Source organism: Bos indicus x Bos taurus, chromosome 28 (assembly GCF_003369695.1).
Source record: "Bos indicus x Bos taurus breed Angus x Brahman F1 hybrid chromosome 28, Bos_hybrid_MaternalHap_v2.0, whole genome shotgun sequence".
NCBI lineage: Eukaryota > Metazoa > Chordata > Mammalia > Artiodactyla > Bovidae > Bos > Bos indicus x Bos taurus.
In genome coordinates this window covers 10,316,191-10,337,967 of record NC_040103.1, presented here as the reverse complement: position 1 = coordinate 10,337,967, position 21,777 = coordinate 10,316,191, and the positions used below count along the sequence as shown (strand labels likewise).

General features: G+C 38.7%; 1 protein-coding gene across 1 annotated transcript in view; it reads right to left on the bottom strand.

Moving 5' to 3' along the window:
- Positions 1 to 21,777, bottom strand: part of RYR2 (ryanodine receptor 2) — an 830,352-nt gene that overhangs the window by 212,233 nt on the left and 596,342 nt on the right. The window contains exons 48-52 of the mRNA XM_027531123.1: positions 19,208 to 19,328; positions 6,539 to 6,708; positions 5,098 to 5,318; positions 3,749 to 3,839; positions 1,514 to 1,654 (exon numbers count right to left, since the gene is read on the bottom strand). Of these exons, the coding sequence (XP_027386924.1) occupies positions 1,514 to 1,654; positions 3,749 to 3,839; positions 5,098 to 5,318; positions 6,539 to 6,708; positions 19,208 to 19,328 (744 nt within the window). The remainder of the gene's footprint in view (positions 1 to 1,513; positions 1,655 to 3,748; positions 3,840 to 5,097; positions 5,319 to 6,538; positions 6,709 to 19,207; positions 19,329 to 21,777) is intronic.

The following is a 21,777-nucleotide window of genomic DNA, read 5'->3' as shown; positions in this document are numbered from 1 at the left end:
TCGTGTCTGACTCTTTGCAACCCCGTGGACTATAGTCCACCAGGCTCCTCTGTCCATGGGATTCTCCAGGCAATAATACTGGAGTGGGTTGCCATTTCCTGCCCCAGGGGATCTCCCCAACCCAGGGATCAAACCCAAGTCTCCTACATTGCAGGCAGATGCTTTAACCTCTGAGCCACCAGGAAAGCCCCAGAAAACGGAAAATATGGCCTTAAATCCCACCAAACATAGGAGAAACTGAAGCTTTTTACTGAAGTTGTAGCATAAAAAGAATAAAATCTTTGCTTCCCTAAAAGTTTGTTTTCCAATATGTGAAGTGAGGTGAACTTGAATATTCAAAGTGTACAATATGCTTTTACAACATAAACATGATTTCAGTCGAGGAGTACATTAGTTATAGTTTATCACAGCTAGTTACAGATTATTGCTGTACCACAGTATAAAGACTATATATGCAAAATACCTAAAGGATAACACCCAGAGAGTAAGAAATTTTAATTTTATACCTTGTATTTCAAGGTATAAAAAAAATTCTGAACAGAGAAACAACTTTTACAGGAAAAATGTATAACCAAAACTTCCAGGGAAAAGTATATTAGTTATATAGTTAAACTGTATTTACAGATTTTTTAAAAAATCAAAAATAATAATTATTTTAAAGTTATCTCACTTTAAGTGCTTTTAAAGTGCAAATTCTTCTAAAAATACGTTCTACATATTGTTTTAAAAGGACTCTCAGTTTCCCAAACACAATTCAACAAGAAAAAGCATTCAGATGTAGCTACCACATGTTGTCACAGATAAACTTCCTTTATTATGTAGCAAACTTCTGTTATACTATTCCAGTCATCTGATAATGTCTATCTGGGAATTCAAACTGATTTGATTAATGATTTAAGCATAAGCATAGCAAGCATGTTCTGATTTTCACTGAAATACTATGCTTCAGTTTCCTGAAAAGTGTACAAAACCATTCACTGCAAATATGGCAAATATTAGAGGATGTCATGTACTTAAAGCAAGAGTGAATGCAGACACTTAAGTCACCATAGCAGCAAAGTGTGAAAAGTCAATAAGGCTACTGGAATATTATAATTTTATGATCTTTAATACTTAACATTTTTACATTTGACAAGATTTCTTCAGGCTTTATAAGATTGGGGAGGTGACTGATGAGGAAGGGTTTGAGTCCAAATAAGTCCAAATATACCAGAAACTGATCAATTCATGTGAATAATTTGCTAAAATGCTTAGCCATTTTCAAGTCAAAAAGTGTTGTAATTACAAGAAACATGTTACCATCATGACTATGAAAAGTCAATATAAATTGCATTCTCAACATTTGTTATAAAGAGAAAAAAACAAAACTATGTCAAGTCTTGCTAAGTAAAGGCAGCATCTCACTATTCTACTAGGAACACTTTCTTATCAAGGACCTATGGTTCTTCAATTATTTTATGATACAAATACATCCACAAAAGACTAAATTACCTTCTGAGACAGGGTAAATTACCTTTTGAGACAGGGCATCAAAGATGCCCCAGAACAGCTTTCTTGACAAATGAAGTTCTTCTTCTGAGGCAGCTCCAAAGTTGCCCCACCCTCCAGGCAGGCAGTAATATTTCCAGCATCTTTCATAATGATTTGTCAGCAGCTAGGTAGGAAAACAATTATAAGAGCAATGAACTAAAGACACTTCAATTTTTTTTTTTTTTTCGATTTCCTCCCAATGGCATTCTAATGCCATGTAACAAGGCCAAGTGAAAGAAAACTACTCAATTCCATATGAAGTCTTTTGGAAAACATTATTACCTTATATAGGCTATCTCTTTAAGATTTAACACTGATTACAAGATAAAGACCAAACACCCAATTTCACAAATTATCTCGAAAAGAATTCTTTAGGAGGTTGTTTGGCTATCTATGTACTGAGATCTACTTTAGTTGCTATCATTTACTCATAATTTTATGACTTGTTGTCTCCTGGAATCCATGCATTTAACAAACTGATTGATGTCAGGGTGATCCAGAGGATACAGCACCTAAAATGTGCATTCTCAGGGGACAGTACCTCTGGATATTTTTGCTTCCTCTCTGCCTATCCTTAATCATTACACTTCATGATTCCATTATTTAGTAACTCTTTGGATAATGTATTCGTGATTAATAAACTAGGAAATAGTCACAACTAATTGCCAAATTAATAAAATGATCTTTATAAAGAAACTATGTATTTTGGACTCTTACCTATATCTAACAAGGAAAATAAACCGATAAGAGTTACTCCTATTAAAACTAACTACATATCTTGCTGTAGACATATTTTTTCTCACTTAGTATCCTTCTCAGTTACAAAACACACAATTTGGGAATCTCAAATGATGAAATACTGAGATGTAATTTGCTTGGAATAACATAGAACTATCTATAATGCAAAAGAGTTTTATCACATGAAGCGACCCTGTATCTTTTTTTAGGTATCTTCTAGCTCATTTGTACCAAGAAAATTCTATGTGACAAGCATTATCCCAGGTTAAAATGGGATTTTCAGCAAGGACAGAATTTACTTTGCAAAATTCATTAATTTGCGTAGGTTTATTAAACCAAAATTAATTTTCATAGAGAAAGACTGTTTTTGTTAAATACCTTGGTATGTTTAGTGTAATGGCAGCTCGAAAAATAGCAGCTCATTTTTATCTCAAACCTCTTTGTATAGCACTTATACTGTGTGGCCATGAGAAAAAAATATAATGCTTACCAGGTGGCAGAGCAGAGTGGTCATCTATAAAAAGTCTATTACAGGACAATGACCTCCATGCACAGACCATGCCACTAGATCATATATTAGTATACACCTTTTTGGAAGGAATGATGCTAAAGCTGAAACTCCAGTACTTTGGCCACCTTATGCTAAGAGTTAACTCATTGGAAAAGACTCTGATGCTGGGAGGGATTGGGGGCAGGAGGAGAAGGGGACGACAGAGGATAAGATGGCTGGATGGCATCACTGACTCGATAGATGTGAGTCTGAGTGAACTCCGGGAATTGATGATGGACAGGGAAGCCTGGCATACTGCAGTTCATGGGGTCTCAAAGAGTCAGACACGACTGAGCAACTGAACTGAACTGAACATCTTAATCCTCAGTCTGGATTGGGATATTCAACGACAAGAAAATATTCCAAGTCAATAAGACAGAATGAGACTTGATCATTTCCTGTACAGAATAATAAAGCTGGGAAGCAAATATGTCAGGGAATTGTCTATACTCTATGGTAAACCGCAACTGCATATACATAAGGATTATTTTGAACCTTATGAGATGATATTTGGAAACTGTCATTTGATTACAGACTTAGAAAATGTTGTTTTTAAAAATCTATTCTTAATGACATGAGGTTGTTAATACTTTAGGCCAGGCCTATTACCATGTTTCCATGGTATATAAGAATATATTGGCTTGAGAATATATTGGCTCATCTTTTTCTTGTGGCCTGTTTTCTTTCCACTGATTTCTATTTCCACTGACATACAGTAAACCAATCTTAGGATTTCTCTGGCCTTTTATTACTTGTTTATTTAGGCTGATGTACACACAAATACAACTTATATGTCCATTTCAATAACTGGAAGAAATTTTCCAGCATCCAATATTAAACATGATGAATTTAAGAAATGTACATATTGTAATAGGAAACAAAGTCAGAGTACCCAGTAATCAAATAACTACAAACATTTCCTGTACTTACCTTAAGAGGCATCTTTGCATGTTCATTTAATAATGGGACATCAAATACTAATCTTCTGAGTAAGTGTTGCATCATAGAAGGTCTCAATTGGCTGGTGGAACAAAGCTAATTTTAATAATGAATATCTAATAATGTTTAAACTAAGTAGATAATTCATTAAACCAGATTATACACCCCAAGAACCTATACCTACACTTCTCTTCAGATGATGTTAATTTTAGGTGTTCCTAATTCAAAGATTAACTGAGAGTTATGTAATTTCATAAAAGGTTATATTTCAAACTCATCTCTAGCTCCCTGATCTGAAAATCAACCTTCATTTGCTACAGCAGATGTTGCTTTTCAGCCCCTTCTCTTCTCACCAGTCATAACCACAGAGCCCACTGTTCCTATTAATTTAGTAAATGCTAGTCTCTCTTTTCAGTGGGTGGGAAGGGTCTCAGGGACTAGATCAGAAGCAGAAAGAAGAGGGAGTTTAGGAGCAAGAGGAAGAGAAAAAGACTAAGAAATTTTGCCAGAGGAGGAAGGGAAAGAAAACTAACACCCTATGACCATTTATTATTCTGGTAATCCTGAGTGCTTCACCTCATTTAATATTTTGAAAAAATCAGTGAGACAGGTTTTGATTCCATTTCACAGAATTGTAGGGTCGGGGAACTAAGATTATGAACTAATCTCTAACGTCTCTCAGTCCCATCTGGCTCCTACACCCATACACTCATTCCATTGTGAGTGAAAACCCTTCTTTCACCGATGTTCTGGACAGACTGCAAGCTTTCACCTCCGAGAGCTCCTGTCTATTAGAAAGAAACCAGTAACCTAGGTAGGGGTCTAAGAAATTGTCACTTGCACTTGTCAGAACTTCACAAGAAGATAAATGTTTCTGGTTTTCATAGTAAGACCCTTGATTTTCATCACTGTCAAACATAGGTCATACTTTCCTATTATTACTATATTTTTTTTTTTACCTTTAATAAGTCTCTTTTTTCTCTTTTCTCTTCTAGAAGAGGAGTTAAAACCATTACACACAGTTGAAAGGTTAATCCTACACTAACACAGAAAGGGATTCCCCATACAACCACCTCACCCACCAACATCCAGAACAGCATCATCAGTCCAACACCATATTCAATGGCTAGATACCTATAGAGTTTTGGAGGAACACTCCTGAATTTGATCAGGAGCAAGAGTGCTCTGGTAAGACTCATAACTCGGTACACGACAATGACTAACGTGAATTAATTTTTTGGTCTGGAAATTGTTGCTAACATTCATAACAATCTGTCAAGGACCACAGAGTAAATTCTCTCATTTAAAGAAACATGAAATCGATTTCACAGTCCACTTACCCACAAATAGAGAGTAAACACACTTCTATGGAATCCCGTTGAGCTTTGGTAAGTGAGCAGCCCTTAGAAAGCCTGTACACAGTGTGAAGTAATGAGTCAATGAGAGAAGCATGGTGCTCGGTGCCAGCAAAAAGAGGAGCACACCTTGTTAACAAGGGTAACACGGCTGTGCACAGGTACCGATTGAGCGCCAGGGCCATGTCTGTAGCACTCAAAGCAGCCTGGAAGGGAATTGGAGAGGAGACTGTCATTTGCGTTGGTCAGGAGACAACTTTCAAAGGGATCATACGTGTGGACATGTTATTTCACTATCCAGAAATTTACAAAAGTATGTAATATAGAAATGGATTCCTCTGTTATAGCTTTAACTGTGGTTCATATGCTTTTTTTTTACCACTAAAAACAACAGATTTTCAATTGCTCATCAACAGATAAAAATGAATGAAATAATATCTATCTCTGCAAAAAGCCACAGAAGTTCATGTTCTATAATAAAATGTCAAAGGTAGAATGGATGAAAGATGAAAGATGCTAATGATAGCGAAGAGTGGGAGAGTCTCCCTTTACTAGGAGAGGACAAAGAAAGGAGTTTATTCTCACAGTAAATTTCAAACACTTTATACTCATGTTGTATATATACTCATCGTATTTATACTCATGTCAATCAGAATCAACAATCAAAGGTTGATTGTTTTACCATGTTATCATCTGTGATACTTGGGTTCAGAAATTCACATGAACACAACCGAAAAAAGAAAAAAGAATTCAGTTTCATTTTTCTGATTCTCCTCTCACGGTTTTCATGTGGGAGCTATTGCCAACTCAAGATCTGATTTCCTCTGATATCAACAAGACATATAATTGAGAATAAAACAAGGTATTATTACAACTACTAGAATAACATTTAGCATTCCAGCTTATTTTAAAAATGTTTCAAATAGTAGAACATTTACACTGATGTTGGCAGGTTCTTGACATGGGCTACTGATCTCACAAAGCAGATTTTAATCTATATGTACATTAAAAAATGAATACGCCAGAGTGATACTGTAGTTGGAAAGACTTAACAATGCTCACTAGACCTTTTTAATACTTGAATTGCTTTTACTGAGATGCACAATTATTTATGTGGACTTAGAAGTTGAACAGGAACCACTGTGACCGCCCTAATCAGAGTTATATAAACTTCTTACTGTCTTCCATTGCACTGATAAGAATTTTTACTGTCCTCTTCAGGTTGTACATTTTCTCCACTATTCAGTAAATTCCTTGAGGATATAGTCTATCTTATTTTCTATTTACTCTCTGCTACCCTAAAAAAATTGGCACTCGATAAACATGTGGGGGCAATGAATGAATGAATGACTATATCTGTGAAAGAATATCAGATGGCAGAGACTGAAGACTAAAAGTTGCAGAAGTCATCCGTTCAAATCATTACCGTGTCTAAAGAAGCAGCAGCCCGGAGATCTGGCAGAAAGCCAACCTCGAGAAGATGGAGGAGGAAATCTTGAACCTCAATTCCATAGACCCTGTCAAGGAACAAAACCATGGCTGCCTTGTGATCTGGACAAAACCCCGCAGACATGTCAGGCTCCACCACATTCCCATCTAAAAGAGAGAAGGTGATACACTGTTGTTAATGGCCATGCCATCCATGAAAATTGATGACAACTGGCTACTTTCCAGCCTGCTCATGTTGTAAATAAAGTTACCAGTTGAATGTTTTTCTGTTCTTCTAATACATTCAAGCAAGGGCAGGAAATATGGCAGTGCACTGTAAATCCATGGTCATTTAAATGCTATTTTAGCATCCATTTGTTAATTGTATATGTGATTAGGACAGAGTATTATGCCAGATTCTGAGAAGGAAACAAAATGCCATCCATAATCCAAATTATAAAACTAGGGGTAAACATCCTAAAAGCTAATATGTAAAGCAAGGTTTGCAGTCTTTTCAAAGCAAGAGCCTCTTTAAAACATTAAGACTCACGTACTGTATGTGATAATCATGGTACATTTACATCATGTACATATATATGGCTTAAAGAATTATAAAATAATGAACAAAACTCTATGAACCAGTTTGACTTTCAAATGAAATATGTTTCATTAATCATAATAGCATTTAATAACATGTAAAACAATCCCAGGGACGGGGAAGCCTGGTGGGCTGCCGTCTATGGGGTCACACAGAGTTGGACACGACTGAAGTGACTTAGCAGCAGTAGCAATAGCAAAACATATTTGAGAGCCATATTATTTTCTCTATCAACAGTCAACACTTGATGCCTATACAGTGGAGTGAATTCCTTAGTATAACTCCATAGATTCATAGATGGGATCACCGAAAGGAAGAATTAGGGAATTATGTGCCAATTCAAAATACTGGAGAACAAACTTGTTTTCTGTTTGACGATGGGATAGTTATGCCAAATTGCTGCTGAAATACACTGAAAGAGTCCACAAATTATATCACAGAATTTTTAACACTGATGCACATGTTGAAAAAAAGCAGTCCCCTGAGAAAGATGATACATGACCATCCCAACCTGAAATAACAAAGTCACAACATTTTTGTTTTCATTCATACTCAATGACTGAGTCTGATCATAAAAATGAACAAAAGGTGTTTTAAAGAAACTTGGATTGAAGGCTAATACCAAAGTATTTCCACGCCTTACAACAAACAATATAACTAATATCTTCCTTCCTGTAATTATTAATACAAGAACAACAACTCTTGACATTTGTGTTGTTGTCAGTTATTCTGTTAGGAATGTTCCAGACACAATCTCATAAAATGTTCACAAGTATGAAGGGGTATTATTATTATTATCTTCCTTTAACACAAGATAAAAATCAACTTTCAGAAAAGTTAGCTAACTTGTCCAAGGTTATGTATCTAGTCATTGGCAAACTTTAAACTAAGTAAAATTGCATTTAAAAATCCACCCCAGGTCATTTAATCCCTACATTAAATCAGCAAGCTCTAATGAGACTGAATTGGAGTAAGAAATGCCAGCTGCATGGCTTTACTCTGCGGTCCCTTCATTATTCATCCACCTGAAATTATTGGCTCAGACAATCTGTGGAAATCTGCTCTGACCAAGAGCTGCAGGAAAAGAACATCTATTTTTGAGATTATAGATACCTGACCCTTACATTTTCTAAACTCCTCCTTCTTTCATTATCATTTTGGGCTAGGATAAGTATAATAAAAATTTTTTAAACTGGTAAAAACTGGTCCATCAAAAAGTCTATGAACCATAAATTCTGGAGAGGGTATGGAGAAAAGGGAACCCTCCTACATTAGTAGGAATGTATATCGGTATACCCACTACGGAGAACAGTGTACAGGTTTCTTAAATAACTAAAAATAGAACTACCATATGACCCAGAAATTCCACTCCTGGACAACAAATCCATAATTCAAAAATATAACACACCTCATGTCTGGAGCAGCACTATTTATGATAGCCAGGAAGCAACCTAAGTGTTCACTGACAGATGAAAGGATAAAGAAGATGTACTACATACAAACAATGGAATACCAGCCATAAAAAGAATGAAATAATTGTTGCATTGGAGCAACATGGATGAACCTGGAGACTACCATACTAAGTAAAGTAACTCAAAGACAAATATCACTTACATGCAGAATCTAAAAAATGATACAAACTAACTGATTTTCAAAACAGAAACCAACTTAGAGACTTAGTAAACAAACTTGGGGTTACCAAAGGGGAAAGGTGGGGAAGGGAGGGATAAATTATGAGGTTGGGATCAATATATACACATTAGTATATACTGGCTTCCCTGATGGTTCATTGATAAAGAATCTGCCTGCCATGCAGGAGATGAGAGTTAAATCATTGGGTTGGGAAGATCACTTGGAGAAGGAAACAGTAACCAGTTCCAGTATTCTTGCCTGGAGAATCTCTTGGATAGAGGAGCTGGGCAGGCTACAGTCCATAGGGGTCACAAAGAATCAGACATGACTTAGTGACTAAACAAAAACAACTCCTATATATAAAATAGATAATCAATAAGGACCTACTGTATAGCACAGGGGACTCTATTCAATACTCTGTAATTACCTAAATGGGGAAAGAATCCTAAAAGAATATATAAATATATGTGTGTGTGTATAACTGAATCAATTTTCTATACTTTTGAAAATAACACAATATTGTAAAGCAACTATAATATAAAATAAAAATGTTAAAAAACCTCAGACTTAGGAAAACAATGTATGAAAAAGGCTTTAGCTTTATATACTATATACAAAACAGAAATTATCACTGATAACTGGTGATGCTTAAAGAACCAACTGATATGCCATTGAAACATAAGAATATTGATGGTTTGAGTTTTAAAGTTGGTTTAAGGTGTAACACAGCAAAACAAAGACATAAAAGTTTCTTTCTACTGTTCTCCATTTGTTGTTATTTAGTCGCTAAGTCACGCCAACTCTTTATGACCCCAGAGAGTATAGCCCTCCAAGCTCCTCTGTCCATGGGATTTCCCAGTCAAGAATGCCAGAGTGTGTTGCCATTTCCTTCTCCAAGAGATCTTCCTGAACCAGAAATTGAATCTATGTCTCCTGCACTGGCAGGCTGATGCTTTACCATTGAGCCACCATGTAAGTTCAACATTCTCAACAGAGGTTAAATAAAAAATGCAGAACAATGACCAGTAGATGGCATTTAAAAAATTAACTTTGACTGTGATTATGATAGCTCATACACAAAATTCTATAATCCCAAGTTAGGCAATATACTTCATTGTCGTTATCCAGTCACTCAGAGTTGTGTCCGACTCTGTGACCCCATGGACTCCAGCACCCCAGGCTTCCCTGTCCTTCACTATCTCCGGGAGTTTGCTCAAACTCATGTCCATCAAATCAATGATACAATCCAACCATCTCATCTGCTGTCATCCTCTTCTCCTCCTGCCTTCAGTCTTTCCCAGCATCAGAGTCCTTTCCAATGAGTCAGCTCTTCATATCAGGTGGCCAAAGTATTGGAGCTTCAGCATCAGTCCTTCCAATGAATATTCAGGATTGATTTCCTTTAGGACTGACGGGTATGGTCTTCTTGTGGTCCAAGGGACTCTCAAGAGTCTTCTCCAATACCACAGTTCAAAAGCATCAATTCTTCGGTGCTCAGCTTTCTTTAATGGTCCAACTTCCACATCCATACACGACTACTGGAAAAACCATAGCTTTGACTATACAGACCTCTGTCGGCAAAATGATATCTCTGCATTTCATTATGCTGTCTAGGTTGGTCACAGCTTTTCTTCCAAGAAGTGTCTTTTATTTTCATGGCTACAGTCACAATACACAGGGATTTTGGAGCCCAAGAGAATAAAGTCTGTCACTGTTTCCATTTTTTCCCCCATTTATTTGGCATGAAGTGATGGGATTGGATGTCATGATCTTAGTTCTTTGAAGGCTGAGTTTTAAGCCAGCTTTTTCACTCTTCTTTTTCACTTTCATCTAAAGGCTCTTTAGTTCCTCTTCGTTTTCTGCTATAAGAGTGGTGTTATCTGCATATCTGAGGTTACTGATACTTCTCCCAGCATTCTGGATTCCAGCTCATGATTCATCTGGCCTGGTATTTTGCATAATGTACTCTGCATATAAGTTAAGTAAGTAAGGTGTCTACTTATTTGAGCTATTTCAAATCCTGAAAGATGATGCTGTGAAAGTGCTGCACTCAATATGCCAGCAAATTTGGAAAACTCAGCAGTGGCCACAGGACTGGAAAAGGTCAGTTTTCATTCCAATCCCAAAGAAGGCAATGCCAAAGAATGCTCAGACTACCGCACAATTGCACTCATTTCACACGCTAGTAAAGTAATACTCAAAATTCTCCAAGCCAGGCTTCAGCAATATGTGAACCATGAACTTCCAGATGTTCAAGCTGGTTTTAGAAAAGGCAGAGGAACCAGAGATCAAATTGCCAACATCCGCTGCATCATGGAAAAAGCAAGAGAGTTCCAGAAAAACATCTATTTCTGCTTTATTGACTATGCCAAAGCCTTTGACTGTGTGGATCTCAATAAACTGTGGAAAATTCTGAAAGAGATGGGAATACCAGACCCCCTGACCTGCCTCTTGAGAAATCTGTATGCAGGTCAGGAAGCAACAGTTAGAACTGGACATGGAACAACAGACTGGTTCCAAATAGGAAAAGGAGTACGTCAAGGCTGTATATTGTCACCCTGCTTATTTAACTTATATGCAGAGTACATCATGAGAAACACTGGGCTGGAAGAAGCACAAGCTGGAATCAAGACTGCCGGGAGAAATATCAATAACCTCAGATATGCAGAGGACACCACCCTTATGGCAGAAAGTGAAAAGGAACTAAAAAGCCTCTTGATGAAGGTGAAAGAGGAGAGTGAAAAAGTTAGCTTAAAGCTCAACGTTCAGAAAATGAAGATCATGGCACCTGGTCCCATCACTTCATGGCAAATAGATGAGGAAACAGTGGAAACAGTGTCAGACTTTATTTTTTGGGGCTCCAAAATCACAGCAGATGGTGACTGCAGCCATGAAATTCAAAGACGCTTACTCCTTGGAAGAAAAGTTATGACCAACCTAGATAGCATATTGAAAAGCAGAGACATTACTTTGCCAACAAAGGTCCATCTAGTCAAGGCTATGGTTTTTCCAGTGGTCATGTAAGGATGTGAGAGTTGGACTGTGAATAAAGCTGAGTGCAGAAGAATTGATGCTTTTGAACTGTAGTGTTGGAGAAGACTCTTGAGAGTCCCTTGGACTGCAAGGAGATCCAACCAGTCCATTCTGAAGGAGAGCAGCCCTGGGATTTCTTTGGAAGGAATGATGCTAAAGCTGAAAGTCCAGTACTTTGGCCACCTCATGTGAAGAGTTGACTCATTGGAAAAGACCCTGATGCTGGGAGGGATTGGGGGAAGGAGGAGAAGGGGACAACAGAGAATGAGATGGCTGGATGATATCACTGACTCAATGGACGTGAGTCTGAGTGAACTCTGGGAGTCGGTTATGGACAGGGAGGCCTGGCATGCTGCGATTCATGGGGTCGCAAAGATTCGGAAACGACTGAGCGACTGAACTGAACTGAACTGAAGTAGGGTGACAATATACAGCCTTGACATACTCCTTTCCCTATTTGGAACAAGTCTGTTGTTCCATGTTCAGTTCTAACTGTCGCTTCTTGACCTGCATACAGGATTCACAAGAGGCAGGTAAGGTGGTCTGGTATTTCCATCTTTTTAAGTATTTTCCACAATTTGTTGTGATCCACACAGTCAAAGGCTCTAGTGTAGTCACTGAAGCAGAAGTAGATATTTTTCTGGAATTACCTTGCCTTTTCTATGATCCATCAGTTGTTGGCAATTTGATCTCTTGTTCCTCCGCCTTTTCTAAATCCTGTTTGTACATATGAAAGTTCTCAGTTCATGTACTGTTGAAGCCTAGCTTGAAGGATTTGAGCATAATCTTGCTAGTGTGTAAAATGAATGCAACTGTGTGGTAGTTTGAACATTCTTATAGCTCATATTTCTGACCAAAAAAAAAGCATAACTTTATTATAACACAACAGGGTGGAACAGGAAAGAAACTAACTAGAAAAATCTAAAAAGTTAGTAAAGAGAGGAGAAAGAGGCACATTGCAGTTCATGAGGTCTCAGAGTCGGAAATAACAACAATAACAACAAATAACAACAATAACAAAAGATAGTTGGAGTAAAGGAGGTCTATTGCGACTTTCCGAGCAATTCTGTAGGAGATATCTGAACACTCATACAATCCTTGTTCTTAGTTCCTTGTTACTATTCATTTCAAACGTAACATCTAGCGTTTCTTTATTTCCTAGTCTGTGTCACTGGTATTATCTTATATTTTATCCTAAGTGTATAAAATTTGTGGCTCAAAATGTAGGGGAAAGACAAAATATTTTAAATAAGTAAATGAACATGAGTTAGAAGTGAAGTGAAAGAGGTAAATGAGGACAGTCTCCTTAAAACAAGAAAAAGAAACTGCCTAAAGTGGGGAATGAGCCATGCTGTGTGGGGCCACCCAAGACAGACGGATCATGGTGGAGAGACCTGACAAAACGCGGTCCACGTGAGAAGAGAATGGCAAACCACTTCAGTATTCTTGCCTTGAGAACCGCATGAACAGCATGAAAAGGCAAGAAGATAGGACACTGAGGGATGAACTCCTCAGGTTGATAGGTGCCCAAAATGCTACTGGAGATCAGTGGAGAAATAAGTCCAGAGAGAATGAAGAGACAGAGCCAAAATAAAAACAACACCCAGTTGTGAATTTGACTGGTGATGGAAGTAAAGTTCAATGCTGTAAAGAGCAATATTGCATAGGAACCTGGAATGTTAGGTCCATGAATCAAGGCAAATGGGAAGTGGTCAAACAGGAGACAGCAAGAGTGAACATCAACATTTTAGGAATTAGCAAACTAAAATGGACTGGAATCGGTGAATTTAACTCAGATGACCATTATATCTGCTACTGTGGGCAAGAATCCCTTAGAAGAAATGGAGTAGCCATCGTAGTCAACAAAAGAGTCCAAAATGCAGTACTTGGATGCAATCTCAAAAACAACAAAATGATCTCTGTTCATTTCCAAGCCAAAACCATTCAATATCACAGTAATCCAAGTCTACGCCCTGACCAGTAATGCTGGAGAAGCTGAAGTTGAACGGTTCTATGAAGACCTACAAGACCTTCTAGAACTAACACCCACAAAAAATGTCCTTTTCATTATAGGGGACTGGAATGCAAAAGTAGAAAGTCAAAAAATACCTGGAGTAACAAGCAAATTTAGCCTTGAAGTACAGAATGAAGCAGGGCAAAGGCTAACAGAGTTTCGCCAAGAGAACACACTGGTCATAGCAAACACCCTCTTCCAACAATGCAAGAGAAGACTCTACACATGGACATCACCAGATGGTCAATAATAATATCAGATTGATTATATTCTTTGCAGTCAAAGATGGAGAAGCTCTACACAGTCAGCAAAAAGAAGACCAGGATCTGACTGTGGCTCAAATCATGAAGTTCTTATTGTCAAATTCAGAATTAAATTGAAGAAAGTAGGGAAAACCACTAGACAACTCAGGTATGAACGAAATCAAATCCCTTACGATTATACAGTGGAAGTGACAAATATTCAAGGGATTAGATCTGATAGAGAGTGCCTGAAGAACTATGGATGGAGGTTCATGACATTGTACAGGAGGCAGGGATCAAGACCATCCCCAAGAAAAAGAAATATAAAAAGGCAAAATATTTGAGGAGGACTTACAAATAGCTGTGAAAAGAAGAGAAGCAAAAGGAAAAGGAGAAAAGGAGAGATATGCCCATTTGAATGCAGAGTTCGAAAGAATAGCAAGGAGAGATAAGAAAGCCTTCCTCAGAGATCAATGCAAAGAAATAGAGGAAAGCAATAGAATGGGAAAGACTAGAGATCTCTTCACGAAAACTAGAGATACCAAGGGAACATTTCATGCAAAGATGGGCTCGATAAAGGGAAGAAATGGTAGGGGACCTAAAAAAAGCAGAAGATATTAAGAAGAGGTGGCAAGAATACACAGAAGAACTGTACAAAAAAGATCTTCACAACCCAGATAACCACAATGGTGTGATCACTCACGTAGATCCAGACATCCTGGAATGTGAAGTCAAGTGGGCCTTAGGAAGCATCACTATGAACAAAGCTAGTGGAGGTGATGGAATTCCAGTTGAGCTACTTCAAATCCTAAATGATGATGCTGTGAAAGTGCTGCACTCAATATGCCAGCAAATTTGGAAAACTCAGCAGTGGCCACAGGACTAGAAAAGGTCAATTTTCATTCCAATCCCAAAGAAAGGCAATGCCAAAGAATGCTGAAACTACTGCACAATTGCACTCATTTCACATGCTAGTAAAGTAATGCTCCAAATTCTCCAAGCAAGGCTTCAATAGTACATGAACCATAAACTTTCAGAATTAAAGCTGGATTTAGAAAAGGCAGAGGAACCAGAGATCAAACTGCCAACATCTGCTGGATCATCGAAAAAGCAAGAGAGTTCCAGAAAAACACCTACTTCTGCTTTATTGACTATACCAAAGCCTTTGACTATGTGGATCACAACAGACTCTGGAGAATTTTTCAAGTGAGGGGAATACTAGATCACCTGACCTGCCTCCTGAGAAAGTGTATGCAGGTCAGGAAGCAACAGTTAGAACTAGACATGGAACAACAGACTGGTTCCAAAAGGAGTATGTCAAGGTTGTATATTATCACCTTGCTTATTTAACTTATATGCAGTGTACCTCATGAGAAACGCTGGGCTGGATGAGGCCCAAGCTGGAATCAAGACTGCTGGGAGAAATATCAATAACCTCAGATATGCAGATGACACCACCCTTATGGGAGAAAGCGAAGAACTAAAGAGCCTCTTGATGAAAGTGAAAGAGGAGAGTGAAAAAGTTGGCTTAAAAGTCAACACTGAGAAAACTAAGATCATGGCATCTGGTCCCTTCACTTCATGGTGAATAGATGGGGAAACAATGGAAACAGTGAGAGACTTATTGATGCTTTTGAACTGTGGTGTTGAAGAAGACTCTTGAGAGTCACTTGGACTGCAAGGAGATCCAACCAGTCCATTCTGAAGGAGATCAACCCTGGGATTTCTTTGGAAGGAATGATGCTAAAGCTGAAGCTCCAGTACTTTGGTCACCTCATGCAAAGAGTTGACTCATTGGAGAAGACTCTGATGCTGGGAGGGACTGGGGGCAGGAGGAAAAGGGGACGGCAGACGATGAGATGGCTGGATGGCATCACTGACTCGATGGACTTGAGTCTGAGTGAACTCCGGGAGTTGGTGGTGGACAGGGAGGCCTGGCGTGCTGCGATTCATGGGGTCTCAAAGAGTCGGACACGACTGAGCGACTGATCTGATCTGATCTGATCTGAAAATCACTGCAGATGGTGACTGCAGCCATGAAATTAAAAGACACTTGCTCCTTGGGAGGAAAGTTATGACCAACCTAGAGAGCATATTAAAAAGCAGAGACATTACTTCACCAACAAAGGTCCGTCTAGTCAAAGCTATGGTTTTTCCAGTAGTCATGTATGGATGTGAGAACTGGACTATAAAGAAAGCTGAGTGCCGAAGCTTTGATGCTTTTGAACTGTGGTGATGGAGAAAACTCTTGATAGTCTCTTCAACTGCAAGGATACCCAATCAGTCCATCGTAAAGGAATCAGTCCTGAATATTCATTGGAAGGACTGCTGCTGAAGCTGAAACTCCAATACTTTGGCCACCTGATGAGAAGAACTGATTCATTGGAAAAGACCCTGATGCTGGGAAAGACTGAAGGCAAGAGGAGAAGGGGACAAGAGAGGATGAGATGGTTGGATGGCATCACCGACTCAATGGACATGAGTTTGAGAAACTCTGAGATTTGGTGATGGACAGGGAAGCCTGGCGTGCCGCAGTCTGTGGGGTCTCAAAGAATCGGACATAACTGAGTGGCTGAACTGAAAGTGGGGAAGAGAAAAAGCTACGGCACAATTTTTAAGGTCCAGCTTTCCTTAAAATTAGAATGAGTATTCAGCTGGTATGACTTTTCTGTCACCTGGAGATGTGAGTGAGTAAGGTTAACACATGAAACTTCAGTTCCTAACAATCATACAGCTGGCATGTAGGATAAGCATCTTCCATTACACAGCTGTCTCCTCATTGTAGATTTGAGTTATTAACAGCTTATTTTCCCTGGGCATAATTCTTGAAAGAAAAGGGCCATCACGTGTACTTCCTAACTAATCAAATTTTCAGTCTAAATTCATCAGTTCTGTTCAGTTCAGTCACCTAGTCGTGTCCAGCTCTTTGCGACCCCATGGACTGCAGCACACCAAGCCTCCCTGTCCATCCCCAACTCCCGGAGTTTACTCAAACTCATGTCCATTGAGATGCCATCCAACCATCTCATCCTCTGTCATCCCCTTCTCCTCCTGCCTTCGATCTTTCCTGGCATCAGGGTCTTTTCCAATGAGTCTGTTCCTCCCAGTAGGTGGCCAATGTATTGGAGTTTCATCTTCAACATCAGTCCTTCCAATGAATATCCAGGACTGATTTCCTTTAGGATGGACTGGTTGGCTATAAAAGCAATATATAAATGGGACTTCTCTGGTGGTCTAGTAGTTATGAATCTGCCTTACAACACGGTGGACGTGGGTTCAATTCCTGGTCCAGGAACTAGGCTCCCACATGCAGTGGAGCAACTAAGCCTGCACATCACAACTACTGAGCCCATGTGCCACAGCTAGACAGTCCCAGCACCGCAACGAAAGATCCCACATGATGCAACAACGATCATGCACCCTGCAACTAAGACCTGACCCAGTCAAATAAACAAACACTTTTTTTAAATGACATATGTAACAATATCTGATAAAGTCTTTAAAACTGAACAAAACTCCAATTGGAATAAGGGAAAATGAGGTATAATTTGGATCTAACATATCTTTTAGGTGCCTTCAGTAACTGCTTATATCTTTTTATATTAGGCAAAGTGAATTATAATACCAAAGGGAATTAGGCCTTGGGACTAGACCATGTGCCATTTGTGCTGTAGTCTGGGGCATGACAGAAGCTCAGTGGGAGCGAGGACTGGGACTGTATTACCTATCCCCTCACTCCATCCCTTCTGGGCTGCCCCCTCCCATTCTCTCCTTAGACCCGGGCAGGGGCATGAGGAGCCATAGCTTCTGGGTATTTATATGCAGAGTCTGTTGATTTTATTTTGTATGCTTTTGAATTAATGCTGTAAACTAATCATGCTGCTGCTGCTGCTAAATCGCTTCAGTCGTGTCCCACTCTGTGCGACCCCATGGACGGCAGCCCACCAGGCTCCTCCACCTCTGGGATTCTCCAGGCAAGATCACTGGAGTGGGTTGCCATTTTCTTCTCCAATGCATGAAAGTGAAAAGTGAAAGGGAAGTCGCTCGGTCTTGTCTGACTCTTAGCGACCCCATAGACGGCAGCCTACCAGGCTCCTCTGCCCATGGGATTTTCCAGGCAAGAGTACTGGAGTGGGTTGCCATTGCCTAAGAAGCTTCTAAACCGAAAATGGCATGTGGTAAAAAAATAATAAATGTTGGGTCAAAATAGGGAAAATGAAATCTTTTTAAAATATGTTCTCCTTAGTCTTAAAAAGACTACTTCTTTGAACACACTGGGGATTTTTAAATCCCTAAGTCAAAAGCTATGACCATTGTTTTAGGGGGGAAAAAAAGCATTATGAGAAAGTGACCATGAATGGGACTTCCCTGGTGGTCCACTGGTTAAGACTTCACCTTCCAATGCAGAGGGTACAGGTTTGATCCCTGGACAGAGAGCTAAGATACTGTATGTCTCACGGCCAAAAACCCAAAACATAAACAACAGAAGCAATACTGTAACAAGTTTAATAAAGACTTTAAAAATGGTCCACATCAAAAAAAATCTTTAAAAAAACAGAAAGAAAATATCCATGAAAACTATCAAAAAGAGTGAATTAAAGTATTGCTGTCAAGAAAGACAGAAAAGAATGGAGGACCCAAGAGCTCCAGGAGAAATATTAGACGGACAGTTGAGGTGTCTATTTCCTCTTCTCTGGAAACTGCAATGTCACATGAAAAAGAATAAAATCCCATTGGAAACATAGTTGTTTAAAAACAAGGACTACAGAAAATATTTTATAGAATAATGTACTTTGTGGTTCATTTTTTAAAAGAAACTTATGTAATTGTACTACGCTGCAAGGAAAGAAACTGCGAGTATTAATGACATTATTGAAAACAACACATCATCCAATGCCCTGTACTCTGTCACTCAGTCACGTCCGACTCTTTCTGATGCCATGGACTGTAGCCCACCAGGCTCCTCTGTCCATGGGGATTCTCCAGGCAAGAATATGGGAGTGGGTTGCCACGCTCTCCTCCAGGGATCTTCCCAACCCAGGGATTGGACCCAGGTATCCTGCACTGCAGACAGACTCTTTACCATCTAAGCCACCATCACATCATCCAAAGTCCTACTGAATTACAAAGAATGGAAGATCGCCTTACCTTTGGCTATTGTGGGCATCTGAAAAGCGATGCTGATCACTCCCACCAAATCTCCCAATGGAATCAGAGATCTCAAAATAGACCTGATTCTGATGGCTTCTCCTTTGGCAGCATGAATCAACTACAGGCAGAAAAACAAAGCAATGAAGAATATTGTGTGAAATGAATGTTCTAATTGTATCGGAAAAAGTGAAAGAATGGGAATCTAAGTCTGAAATAATTTTCTGTTAATAACACACAAAATTACATCTCTTCCATAATAGAACCACTCTATGATCCAGCAATTTCACTCCTGGGTATATAGTCAAGGAAAAAAACACTAATTTGAAGAAATATATGTATCCAAATGTTTACAGCAGCAATATTTATAATTGCATAGATACAGAAGCAACCTAAGTGTCCATCCACAGATGAATGGATAAAGCTGTAGTGTATATATAATACATAATAAGATATATTATTGTATTATTATTATATATTATATATACCCAGGATACTCTAGATCGCATTATCCTTAGTGAAATGAGTCAGACAGAAAAATACAAATACTGTATGTTATCACTGCATGTGGAATCTAAAAAAAACACAAATGAACAAATATAACAAAAACAGAAAGAGACCACAGTTATAGAGGAAAAACCAGTGGATACCAATGGGAAAAGAGAAGGGTGGAGGGGCAAGAGAGCATGAGGGAATTAAGAGATAAAATTGTTACATATAAAATAAATAACATACAAGGATATATTATATAGCACAGATAATATAGCCAGTATTTTCTAATAACTTTAGAGTGTAACCTGTAACAATCTTGAATTACCATGTTGCACATGTGAAACTAATACAATACAGTAAAGTAATTATACTTTAATTTTAAAAATTTAATTAAAAATAAATAATGAAGTTGAACGTCTCTCAGAAATTGCCACCTCAGGCTTACAATTTACTTGCCCACACCAGTTTCATTGACTTCAACACACACGAGTCATATATTGCAGTCCAGGCCAACAGGTACATCCATTAGAACAATAGATTTTATCCTCTTTGAGGTATTAAAATACTGGATTAGCCAAAAAGTTCACTTGGATTTTTCCATATCATCTTACAAAAAAAACCCAAATAAACTTTTTGGCCAACCCAATATTTTAGGCCCGATAGGTCTGTGAATGCTTACCCCCCAAAGTTACATATACATATCTAGCCATAAAATGAGCAATCATACAAAGGGAAAAATTATTATCTCTAGGCTCTGAACACATACTAATATTTATGACTTCTTTAGTCTCTTCCTTGTTTTGTGATGAAAATGTAAGTGCATCTGTACCTATAGTCTACACTGATTTCTTCCAGGAATGGGTTTATAATGGGGGGAAATGATGAACATGGATGCTAGCAGGTCTGTTAGACCTGGGGTCCCCAATCTTCTACTGGTCCGTTAGAAACCAAGCTGCATGGCAGGAGGTGAGAGGAGGGGCAAGCCAGCAAAGTTTCATCTGTATTTACACTTGCTCCTCAGTATTCACTGTAGGTGTCACTGTCTCCCATGACCCCAGGATGGGACTGTCTAGCTGCAGGAGAACAAGATCAAGGCTCCCACTGGTTCTGCATTGTGGTGAGTTGTATAATTATTTCCTTATATATCAATGCAATAATAACAGAAATAAAGTATACTATAAATAAAGTGTACTATAAATGCAATGAACCTGAATCATTCCCGAACCATCCCTCTCTCCCCAGTCCATGGAGAAACTGTCTTCCGCGAAACCCATCCCTGGTGTCAAAAAAGTTGGGGACCACTGTGTTAGACCTCCACTGGCTAATAAAATACCTATGAAGAATGTGGATCTGTCATGGTTACAGGTCTCAGCCAGTCTCTGAAACAGACTGGACACTTCCAGAGCTAGGGAGTCATTTGTTCCTTCACTGTAGGGTGTGAAACACAGCTCAATTTCTAACACCTAGGAGACCCCTCAATTAATGGTTGCTGAAGATGAACAGAGTTCAGAAATGCCAAGATTAGCTCCTTATTAAGTCATTTAGTTTTTCTTCCCTTTAATATAGAAGAATAAGAATCTTCTATTTACTAGCATTATTTCTCTTGTGATTCCTTTGATCATCTACTTTAATAGGGAAAGAACACATATTGTCAGCATAAAGGTTTTTGTCTGAAATCACTACCAACACACAATTTTTTAACAATCAAGTCCAATTTACTATAATGAAAAACTCACTGGCGGCAAGTTTGTATAAAAAATCAGACTCCAGGTTCTCCAACATTCTAATATTTCTTCACCCTGCGAATCCTCTCTATTCACAACAAAAGATTACATCCAGAAGCAAGAATGTTTTAACTTATGGGTGTGAGAGAAAAAAGACAGAAACAAACAAAGCCTGCCTGAAACCAAACATTTGAAGGGTAGGGAGAAAGGTGATTTAACAAGCACTCTGGCTTCATGCTCAGAGCAGTTTAGAAGTGTATCTGCCTTCCTCCATAGCACTGGTCCATCTGCTACAAACTCTGGTTGTTTCCCACCCATCAACAGATCATGAAACTGATTTCATGGACCTTGGCT